The sequence below is a fragment of the Dioscorea cayenensis genome, chromosome 19 (assembly GCF_009730915.1).
Source record: "Dioscorea cayenensis subsp. rotundata cultivar TDr96_F1 chromosome 19, TDr96_F1_v2_PseudoChromosome.rev07_lg8_w22 25.fasta, whole genome shotgun sequence".
Taxonomy (NCBI): Eukaryota; Viridiplantae; Streptophyta; class Magnoliopsida; order Dioscoreales; family Dioscoreaceae; genus Dioscorea; species Dioscorea cayenensis.
Genome location: NC_052489.1, coordinates 302,110 through 313,267, shown reverse-complemented (window position 1 = coordinate 313,267; position 11,158 = coordinate 302,110). Strand labels below are relative to the sequence as shown.

At 33.7% G+C, this 11,158-nt stretch overlaps 3 protein-coding genes and 1 pseudogene across 3 annotated transcripts; 2 read left to right on the top strand and 2 right to left on the bottom strand.

Moving 5' to 3' along the window:
• Positions 1 to 1,382: 1,382 nt before the first annotated feature.
• On the bottom strand, positions 1,383 to 1,745 carry LOC120250498 (monothiol glutaredoxin-S5-like). Its single transcript, XM_039259320.1, has one exon. The coding sequence runs from the start codon at positions 1,743 to 1,745 to the stop codon at positions 1,383 to 1,385; it is 363 nt and encodes a 120-aa protein (XP_039115254.1).
• A 1,316-nt stretch (positions 1,746 to 3,061) lies between these two features.
• LOC120250493 lies at positions 3,062 to 4,874 on the top strand (annotated as a pseudogene).
• A 443-nt stretch (positions 4,875 to 5,317) lies between these two features.
• Positions 5,318 to 8,226, bottom strand: LOC120249722 (polyphenol oxidase, chloroplastic-like). Its single transcript, XM_039258337.1, has one exon. The coding sequence runs from the start codon at positions 7,356 to 7,358 to the stop codon at positions 5,544 to 5,546; it is 1,815 nt and encodes a 604-aa protein (XP_039114271.1). The 5' UTR covers positions 7,359 to 8,226; the 3' UTR covers positions 5,318 to 5,543.
• A 1,390-nt stretch (positions 8,227 to 9,616) lies between these two features.
• Positions 9,617 to 11,113, top strand: LOC120249723 (peptidyl-prolyl cis-trans isomerase FKBP13, chloroplastic-like). The gene is made up of 5 exons (XM_039258338.1): positions 9,617 to 10,050; positions 10,119 to 10,211; positions 10,445 to 10,505; positions 10,639 to 10,707; positions 10,980 to 11,113. The coding sequence occupies exons 1-5, from the start codon at positions 9,646 to 9,648 to the stop codon at positions 11,042 to 11,044; spliced, it is 693 nt and encodes a 230-aa protein (XP_039114272.1). The 5' UTR covers positions 9,617 to 9,645; the 3' UTR covers positions 11,045 to 11,113.
• Positions 11,114 to 11,158: the final 45 nt, after the last annotated feature.

The following is an 11,158-nucleotide window of genomic DNA, read 5'->3' as shown; positions in this document are numbered from 1 at the left end:
TGATAAGCAATTATTACTCAAGCACTCACTCCACTTTCCTCTCCATCTCTATATATAACGATTTAAAAATATAGAAATAAATAAACATAATTAGATTGCCCTGTAAAACCCACCCGCCACATTATAAAAATCTCTATCTTACCTCTCGCTTCACATGCTACTTTCTGTTTTCTAATAAATTACTACCTAGGTTTTGAAAAACATAATAAACTTTAACAAAACATATGAAAAATTCACTATTTGATTTTATTAACATTTAACACATTACTAATAATATATATATATATGTTATTATAATCCTTTTACTACTTATTCATCCTTCTCCATATGTCTATCTATCCGCTTTATCTATCCTGCTCTCTCTCTCTCTCTATATATATATATATATATTTAATATAATTTTTTTTTAAATATAACTATCTATTTTTTATTTTTTATTGGTTGTTCTAAAAATTATCAATTTGTTATACACATCGTAATATGTATAGTTAAAAAACACATAAATTCCCAAAAATATGAAATATATAAATATTTTATGAATTATGTTATAAATATAGTATATGATTATATATATCACTACTGCAAACTTCTGATTTAACAGTATTTATTATTTTCTAAAAATACACTCTCATTTCCAATTATAGAAAGTCATCTTAATAAAATCTAAATTACCTAATTCATTGAAATAAATAACAAATAAAATCTACATATATATATATATATATTATAAAAGTAGACAAACAACCAATTTATTAAATAAAGAAAGTACAACATAAACTAATAATAAAAAAACACTCAAAAGATAAAAACCTAAAACAATAAAAAAGACCAAACAAAAGATATTACAATCATAAAAAACAATACTCTTACCATAAACATACACACAAAAGCAAAAGGAAAACAAATAAACAAAAAATAAAAATATTAACTAAGTCCACATCCCGATAGGAAATGCTGCATAATCGTAAGGAAGTGTATACTCAGGCTTAATAGAGACATCTCGAGAAGCATTAATCCAAGTTATTATCTCGCATAAATTCAAGCAATAACAATATAAATAATTTTATTAATACTCACACACACACTCGAGAAAAATACAAAAAGGATTACACCATTGTTACTTTAGCACTTAAACCATATGTATAACAAATTTGAATATCTTTGTATGAACTTTATACTAAAGTTTGAATAGAAATATATATATATATATATATATAACGAAATCATAAAAACTAGAAGAACATAGAGTGTTAGAGAGAGAGAGAGAGAGAGAAGAAATAAAATAATGATAACACAAAGTAGAGAGCACAATTAAAACAATACATACATTATATATATTATGTTAATTATAATTATGAAATAGGAAAAATATAACAAACCACTCAGAGCCAAATAGCACCAGCTTCTTTCAACATAGGAATAAGCTTGCCAGTGACATGAATAGCTATGAGCCGATCCAAACCCCCAACCAGTTTTCCCCCAATAAATATCACTGGAAACAACGGTGCAGCTAAAATCTTATCATCTCCTCTGAGGGTCCTTCCAAGGATACGCATGAATGTCATCCTCACTACAAACTCTTCACTAACTTCATGCATTGTTGGATAAGCTTTCAATTTTTCCAACAATCTCTGAGCAGCGTAATTCATGTGACAACCTCTTCTACCTACAATCACCACCATACTTCTCTCGACAATTGGTATCAAACCTTCCTCTTTGATTGCTACCATCAGTAATTGCTCCATCACAATCTCTCACTCTCAAATAGTCTCAAATTTAACATAGCATGTTCTTCCCACCATATTCATTATATAATATAATATTAGATCTTTTAGATATAAAAATAAATTATTTATATATATCATAAATATACACTGACATTACCTATATGTTATTTGTATTTATTCTCTTCACCCATAAAACTACTCGAAAAATACATGGAAGACTAATCTTAACAAAAATCTTACAAATGTAAAGACAATTAACAAATTAAATCCTCCAAAAATATCTTTTTAGAAAACAATAAAAACATATACATAAATGTACAAATACTTATTATATCATGAAATATTTTAAAAATAATATATCATATATAACAATATTAATAATATCAATAATAACAATCATATAGCAATTATTCACAAAAACACAATTTAGATTATTTCACTATCATAATATTATCTCACTCATATATTCTATCTCCCATCATCCACATCAATTAAACTAAGAAAATCTAAACCTGAATCCTAATTCCTCTCAAAAGAATTAATGCCGCATTTAAAGAAAACATCCTATCAACAGATACGAATCAAGCTAAGCGATTCTACACCTAGAGCTAAAAACTATATAATATATATTATACTATAAAAAAATAATATTATCTCGCTTAGGCATTGTACTCGCTTTACATGCAGTATATAAACAAAAAAAGATATGATTGAAACTTTTTAATAAGAAAAAAACAAATCTGTCAAAAGATACAAATCAAACTAGCAAAATTAACCCTATAGCCTAGGAAAGTGACTCGCCAAAGAAAAAAGAGGAGAGTGGGAGAGAAGATGAGAGATCCAAAGTGTTGATTACAAAGTGGCTAGGGTTTGAAAAAAAAAAAGAAGGAAAGCTCTTTCAATCATAATAAGACATTTCTCTTCTAATCATAACAAAACAAATGTCCATCAAACAAAAGCTTAATATATATATATTGGAGTAAAAAGTAAAAAGTAAGCTCTCTCAATCATAGCAGGACATGTAACTTGCATCCATAACAGAACAAATATCCCTCAAAGTAAAACTTCAAGAATAGAAAAATATAATAATAATCTAACTTTGCTTAATTTAAATCATTATATATCACCTTAAACATAATATATGCCTTAAATATAAAAAAATACTAAAGCATAAAAAATACATAGTCATTTTTATCAAGCTTAACATTTTTTAATTAACTACTACAATGTTTGTCAATCTCCAGCTATTAATCATTTGTTTTTATCTTCTAAACATTTTACAAAGTTTGACATTCCTTTAACTTTATATTGTTTCAATTATGTCAATAATTGACATGACACAACAAGATAAGACCTTTAATAATGTATATGTATTAATTTATTCTCAATAAAGTTAAATCGTGTTCTCCACATATAATGGATGATATCCATTCAAATTGTTAGGTTTCAACCCAACCAAAGAAAAAACTAAAAAAAGAAAAAAATGGAGGAAGAAAAGAAAAAGCACTGCATCCAAGTTCAAATCGATCATGTTTTTTTGCGGTAGTAGTACAGGAAAGAAAAAAAGTTACCAAGATGCTGCTATAAATCTTGGCAAAGAACTGGTTTGGTTTCTATCTACATAGTTATTATTATTTATCTTACAATTCTCCTCCTTCCTTTTTCCTCTTCTCAATTTTTTTCTTCTTAAAAATATGAGTAAATTCTTAAACACCGATGAAATATTTTTGCCAAATGTTACCATTGTCGGTGTTGAAGAACATTGATTTGGTATATGGAGGAGGAAGTATTGGATTAATGGGTTTGATTTCCCAGACTGTATTTAATGGTGGTAGAAATGTTATAGGGTATGGATCTCTTTTCCCCAAACATTTTCCAAAAAAAAATACCTTCATTTATTTAATGAAAATTTGCTAAAGTTATTAACGAAATCTTTTATCTGTGTATTTAGTGTCATTCCAAAAGCTCTAATGGGTAGAGAGGTATGACAATAAATTGTTTCATTTTTCTTCCATTATTTTTTATGTGTATATTTTTTTCATGCCCTTTAATGAAAAAACATATCCCTGCAATTGTCCATACATATGAAAACATATTATACAATACTATATTTGTATGTAATTTTTCCATTTTTTTCCATTTGAATTTCGGGATAAGCGGTGTCACTGTCGGAGAAGTAAAAATGGTTATAGACATGCACCATAGGAAAGCAGAGATGGGCAACTATGCTGATGCCTTTATTGCTTTGCCAGGTTAGTATATAAATTGCATTTATTATCACATAATATCACATATAATGAAAACTCATTTTCTTTTAGTTTTGTATATCGAATATATATTAATGCTTGCAGTTCAAACTTTCAATGAAAAATATAATGAAAAAAATACACTTTCCTCATGTGGATCACTAAAAATACGCATAAACTAAGTTCTATAAAATTTGTATTATATATCCATTTGCAAAGCTTACTAATAGTTAACATAGAACACTGATCTATAATTGAAAAATAACATTTTCAAAATACTTTAATTTTGTTACCACTCTTTTATCACTCATTATACTTAAAAATTCATATATTCTCTAATTGATTATTATATCTACTTTCTTCCATAGATAACTATAAATACAAAAAATAAAAAAATTACTAATTTAAGTATATTGTCTTTTAATATTCAGGAGGTTATGGAACTCTTGAAGAACTTTTTTTGAAGTAATTAGTCTGGGCACAATTAGGCATACATAACAAAACCGGTAATTTGATCTCAATTCTCTATATACACACATGAAATTATAAAAAAAGATGATACATAACTTACTTATACTTTTTTTCCAGATTGGTTTTGTTAAATGTTGATGGATATTATAACTCGCTACTTTCATTCATCGACAAAGTTCTAGAAGAAGGGTTCATCAACCCTAGTCGCACGCAGATCATCATTTCTTCTTCAAAATGCAAAGGAATTAATTGAAAAAAACTCAAGTAATAATTATAAAATTTTTGAATACTATTTATAATATGTTCCTTTTTCAATCATTATTATTGATTATTTTAAATTATGATTACAGGGAATATTCCTCGCATTCATCTCCCAAAAATCCCATCTTTAGGCACTCGATTGATCTCAACCTTCCCTCGCTATGGATGACAACGTTGAACACTCCACTCGCCTCCGATACACATCCATAATACAACCATGCATGGGATGAAGTTATTTCACTTTTTCCCCCTTTTCTGTTTATTTTTTTTAGTTGAAGATGAGAACTTGAACAACAACATTACTCTTAAATTAATATTTACGTAATGATAAAGTTAGAACAAATTCTCTTGAATGATGAAGTATGTCAGTATATATATATATATATATTAGATATGTATCTTATTTCAATTTTTTTATAACAAAAAAAGAAAAAAACTAAATAAAATCCTTAATACTTAAAATTATTTTTTTCCTTTCAAAACATCGAAAATGAAATCATTTTTTTATTATTCAATAAATAATATAACATATTCCAGAAATATATTTCTCAACCTTTCACATCTTGCGATACTTCTCATATTGAAAAACGATACTGAACAAATTTTTTTCCAAAAATTTATACTCATCTTTCAGAATCTTCCTTTTAGATATGATTAACCCGCAGCGTTAGCGCGGGTACATAAATCTAGTATCTTTTTAATTTTACCATGCATTGATAGAGTTATACAGCTCTTTTCTCACTCTGTCACTCGCCGGTGCTGGCTCTCTCTCTCTCTCTGTCTCTGTGAGACACACACACACACACACACACACACACATTGATTCATGGATATGCATTCATGTGGATAAGAATTCAATCCAGAGTGCTCCGATCTCGAGGTTCTCAGTGTACGTTCTGGGCACCAGGGTGACTGTGATGGTTCCATCTCCATCAGCACCAATCTCATCAACAAGGTCCGTGATGTTGAGCCTGAGCGTATACCTATGTCGAGTCTCGTGGCCCGCCTGCGGGTTCAGGAAGCACCCTGCAAACTCACTCGCTTCCGGCCCAAGCCGACCGAAATCATTAGGCGCATTCACATACACGTCAAACTTCACTGGTTTCTCTTTCACTGCCAAAATCCCATCCACCACCAGCACCTCAACCTCAGCCTTTTTTTCCTCCTTGCTCCTCTTCACTCTCGGCCTTTTCACGGTGGTACTCACTGGAGAACTCAGTGTTAGTGGGAACATCTTCTCCTTGTTTACTGTTGCTGTTGCTGTTGCTGTCTCTGCTGCTGCTACTTTAGCTTTAGCTTTGGACCTGCGTACCTTGGGAGTGGGTCGAGCGTTGAGCCAAGGGTTTCGCACGTCCTGATAAGTGTATCTCAACCAGGTGGTGTCCAAACAGTCCTTGACCTTAATTCTCACAAGCTGAGCGTTCTCGTCGTATAAGAGAAAGGCTGTTTCGAGCCAGTCGGCGTCGTTGAAGGTTATGGTCTTCTTGACCACGTGTTTCTGCCACACAGTCCACATGCGATCGATATTTGAATGGTGAGCATAGAAGATAGGGTCTCGTGCAGCCGAGTAGAAGGTACCCATGTTCTCAATGAATGGCTGAGCACGGTCTCCAGTCCATAGGTGCACCGCCCCGTGGGGAAGTAACTCCAAGGAACCTGCCCCTGGATTCGGGTTGTCACCGGCGCGAAATGGCATACCCATGAACAACTCGGCCGTCTTGCCGTTGGTCATCACTACCCTGTACATCAGCTTGAGGTTCTGAGAAATCTGTTGTGAGTCAGAGAGGGGGTCATCAATGAGACTGTGGTCAAGATCCACCACACCATGTTTCCGGTGCTTGGGGTCACGCAGAGGATCGTAAAGAGAAGTGCCAACCTCATCGTAGAAGGTCGGCAGCCTCATTCCTGCTGGCGAATCCCAGTTCCAGAAGGGAAGGCCAAAAGTCTGGTCTCCAATGAGGTGGCCAAGGATTCTCTCATGAAAATAGATGTAGCAGCGGTGGAAAGGCAAGAAGAGCCAGGAGTTATGAACCTGGAGCTCCATGCCTGGTAGTCCACCCTGATCAAACGCACTGTTGCAATAAGCACAATGGATCTTAGCTTGTGTAGCGAAACTCCGAGGATCGTCTGGGGGTAAAGCACGCATCAGCTCCACAGCCTTTCTATACTTTTTTAAGTATTCTTTGCCGACAAATTGAGCTGCTGGACGTACACGGAGAGGTGACAAGATGGATGGGCGCTTGAACTCAATAATGGGGCTGGAGCTCAATGGAAGGCAGCAGTTGACTTGTTTTGGGCCTTCGGATGCAGTTTGACAGTGGGAGAAATCTGGGGCCTGGATTGGGTACCCTATTGCTTGCCTTGCTACTCCTGTGGCTCCATGTAAGCTCCCTCCTAGTCCTATCATCAGCATCTTCCGCCTGTCTATCTTCATCGCTGCTTCATCTTTAGAATCAGTGTTGGTGTTGGTGTTGGTGTTGGTGTTGGTGTTGGTGTTGGTGAATATTTGAGAGCAGTGTAGTTCCTCGCTCAGGGTTTGGCATGATATTGGCCTTCTAAGGAGATGCGCTCTCTTGGCAGGCAAACGGCTTCTTCTTTGGTTTAAGAAGCTGGTGTGAGAGTAGAAAGAAGAGGGGATGGTGAGGATTCCCATTATTGAGCTTGAGCTTCTTGCTTTGATGGTTTGCTCAAACTTGTGTTGTTGTTGTTGTTGTTGTTGTTGTTGTTGTGTATGGTGGTGTTTGGTGATGGTCAACCAGTTTCAGGCTCACTTCTCAAGTCTCAGCTCACGTTTTTCTGCAAACAAAAGTGTGTGAGAGAGAGAGAGAGAGAGAGAGAGAGAAAGGGTAGTTTAATTTTTGAGGAGAAACGCTAGGTGGTAAGTTTACTGGCTTTTCCTCTTATTAGTTCTCATCCAGATAGTGAGGTGCCAACGTACAGATTTACACTGGGCTTTGGAGAGACAAGCATTATAATGGTCCTGGTATGAGTCACGTTTTGTTTTCTTTTGTTTTGTTTTGTTTTAATCATTACTCAGCAGGAGGAAGATGAACTTTAGGGGGATGAATTTGCAGCTTGGCCTCCTCCATTGCAGAGATAATCAATACTCAATAGTGTAAGGTTATTTGTCTTCTATTTCTTTGACTAATTAATTGTAACAAATAGAACACTCCGGAAGATAAATATCTATATTATGTCACTGACGAAGACTAGTTTTCCATCTTAAGTAAAATATTAATTCCATCCTTCTTCCTTGCTTAGATTGATTGCGACCTGCAGCCCTGATACGCTCCACCCAGCTGTTTTAATGGTCTTTTTCTTTTCCCAACACTATGCACTATGTACTATGGGGGGCATTACTAGTTCAAAAGTTTACACCTTTAATTTTTTATTCTATTACCAGTACAATGGCAGCTGGCTATTATTAGCACGGAAAGCTCAATGTATTCATTTTTGGTGGGAAACTAACAGTTGATTATGCATCTTTAAAGCTCAATGTATTCATTTTTGGTGGGAAAGTAACAGTTGATTATGCATCTTTATTATTCTAATTCATCCCTCTCTCTCTCTCTCTCTCTCTCTCTCTCTCTCTCTCTCTCTCTCTGTGTTTTTTAATGGTTATGGTTGTCTCCTAATCCTCCGCTAAAAAAAGTTTAGCTTGTCAATCTAGCTAACTGAACTCCATTCTATTTTTTTATAACAAAGTTCCAAGCTGTCAACTATCAGTCGTTTATCATAATTTTAGTACCTCTCAACAACCGGATCATCACATTTGTGTGGTAACGCAGCCCCAATAATATAACTTTGAAATTCGCACCAGGCCCGATAATGTAATTTTCAAATAAGCACGAGCCTTTTTTTCTTTTTTTTTTTGTCCGTTTATTCAAATGAATGGCCCACATCGGTGGTAGGTAATGCATGGAACCATTGCATGTGATGTGAAAACCATTTCATGTGCTCGACTTGGAGTTCTTTGGTGGGAGACACCAAGCACAGATTTGCACAGTTTTTTTTTATTATATATTTTTTGGGTAAAAATGTTCATGGCCACAATTTATTTATTTATTTATTTATTTATTTATTTATGGGTGACATAGCTCATAGCCACAAATTAATTTGCCCTGTTACCAATTTGGGAATTTAGGTTTCCTAGCTTTTAATTTTTAAGTGCTTTTTTTCATTCAGATTTGTTATGATAGCAATTGATCGAATTACTAATATTAGTGGTCCTTGTGATGAGATTCTTTACTTGTTATAAAATTTTGTATATATTTTGGAAGAAAATATGTCACAGATAGGTTGTGATACAAGATTTATATTTGTTACCTTTGTTTTTAATTAAATTAAATTAATTAATTATGAACAAATCACAGACTTTCAACTACTAAATTGTATATGACTTGAAAGGAAAATAAATTATTATTCTACTATTTTATTATTTTTATTTTGCACACATATCTTTGTTATTTATGTGATAATAATATTCGCACAATCAAAACATTAGTTTATTTCATACCATTATTTAATAAAACTTCCACACAACAATCATTACAATCATTTGATGTCTGTTTTCTTTTGAATTTTTTATTCAACAGTACAAAATAATATTTTGGTAGGATTGAGATTCCCCAAATGAATCACAACATCTTAGGAGTATAAAAAATTATAGATCTCATTGCTAATCCAATTTATACCTTTACGTTCCATTTTACTTATAAATTATTAGTACGAAGACTATGCTGAATACTAAATTAATGCAGACACATGTGAGTTTGGCCCACTTTCTTTATTCCAACATGTTCTTGTACCACTGAAATACAGACATACGTGACCCACTCTTGACTCTTCCATGTATGTACATACACAAATATAAAAAAATAATATATATATATTATTATTATTATTTTGGTGGGTTGTGAGTACTATTTTCAATATTATCCATGGTGGTGGTGGTGGTCTGTCTTCACTCTTCAGATGTGGTGAATGATATGTCTACGATTATGAGCGCGTATCCAGGTGCAGCTGCGGCGCTTGGTCTCGGACTTCGGCGGAGCAAGCAACGCTGGTTGTTGTGCAGTGCCAGCGCTAGTGGCAATGGCAACGGCGTTAACAGCGAGCAGATGAGTCGGGGTATTCGCCGAAGAGAAGCAACTCTCGTTGTCAGTACTGGAATATGGTTGGCCAATATGGTGGTGTCAGTGCCTGCTTCTCAAGCAGCCAAAGATGATCCAACGATAGAGTTGTTGTCTCAGTGCAAAAGCCTCACAATAGTTCCCTCTGGTCTTGCCTTTTGTGACCTTGTCATCGGTGCCGGATCCCAGCCCATTAAGGGCCAGCTCATCAAGGTCTATTTAAATATATATATATATATATATATGATTTTGTGAAAGTAATGTTGGAACTTGGATTCCAGGCACATTATGTTGGAAGATTTGAGAATGGAACGGTGTTTGACAGCAGTTATAATCGTGGCAAGCCGCTTACTTTCCGTGTTGGTGTTGGGGAGGTATTTTTATTATTATTATTTTTTATCATTTATTATATATATATAGTATTTTATTTTTCATTCTAATCTTGCTAAAAGTGGTTTTAATATTCATAATTCGCCAATGAATCATTTATGGGTGGAGTGAGACAAGCATTTATTAATTTAGCAGCAGCTCTCATTGCTCTCAATGCTAGAATTAATGCAATCCAGAGAAACAAGCATTTACTACTCCATTTACAAAATTATGACAGGTGATTCAAGGATGGGATCAGGGCATTTTGGGCAGTGATGGGGTTCCACCTATGCTTCCTGGTAAAAAGATTGCTAGCTAATTAATGCTACTTAGAACCTCTTACTTCTTTTTTCCTTTTTTTTTTTTAAAAAAAAAAAACTTTATTTTCAATAAGCTTTACATTGCCTTATTGTGCTGAATTATATCAATCAGGTGGGAAGCGAAAATTGAAGGTTCCTCCAGAATTAGCCTATGGTATCAGGGGTGCCGGCTGTAAAGCAGGTACGGATTAGCAAAACAAATGGTTAGACATGTGGGATGTTTTCTTTTTGTCAGGTTAAGTTTATAAATTGGGATAAAATTCAGAACCTGCAATTTATTAGTAAATGCTCATTTTCTTGTGTCTATAATAAGAAAACAAGAGACAACAACTAGTATTTCCACAGTTTTTTTTTTTTAAATTAAGTGGATGTAATTAATCTACTGAGGTTTAAATAAGTCAAATGCAAAAAGCAACTGCTAATGAGAATTTTCTTTTAATAAATTGGGTGCAGGTTCTTGCATCATCCCCCCAAACTCCACCCTTCTTTTTGATGTAGAGTTTATTGGGAAGGCCTGAATTTGCTGTCGCTGCTGCTTCTTTTGTAGAAGACCCTGTTAAGTGAATGAATGTTCTGTTATGCTGTTACCCTTTGTGAGTAAATTACAGTAAATCATGTACTGAAAAAAAAAA

Excerpts from the sequence above, each read along its gene's own strand:
- LOC120250498 (XM_039259320.1), bottom strand. The coding sequence starts at position 1,745 with ATGGAGCAATTACTGATGGTAGCAATCAAAGAGGAAGGTTTGATACCA.
- LOC120249722 (XM_039258337.1), bottom strand. The coding sequence starts at position 7,358 with ATGGGAATCCTCACCATCCCCTCTTCTTTCTACTCTCACACCAGCTTC.
- LOC120249723 (XM_039258338.1), top strand. The coding sequence starts at position 9,646 with ATGGTGGTGGTGGTGGTCTGTCTTCACTCTTCAGATGTGGTGAATGAT. Across the intron at positions 10,212-10,444 it reads TCCGTGTTGGTGTTGGGGAG|GTGATTCAAGGATGGGATCA; the intron begins GTATTTTTATTA and ends AAATTATGACAG. Across the intron at positions 10,506-10,638 it reads GGTTCCACCTATGCTTCCTG|GTGGGAAGCGAAAATTGAAG; the intron begins GTAAAAAGATTG and ends TATATCAATCAG.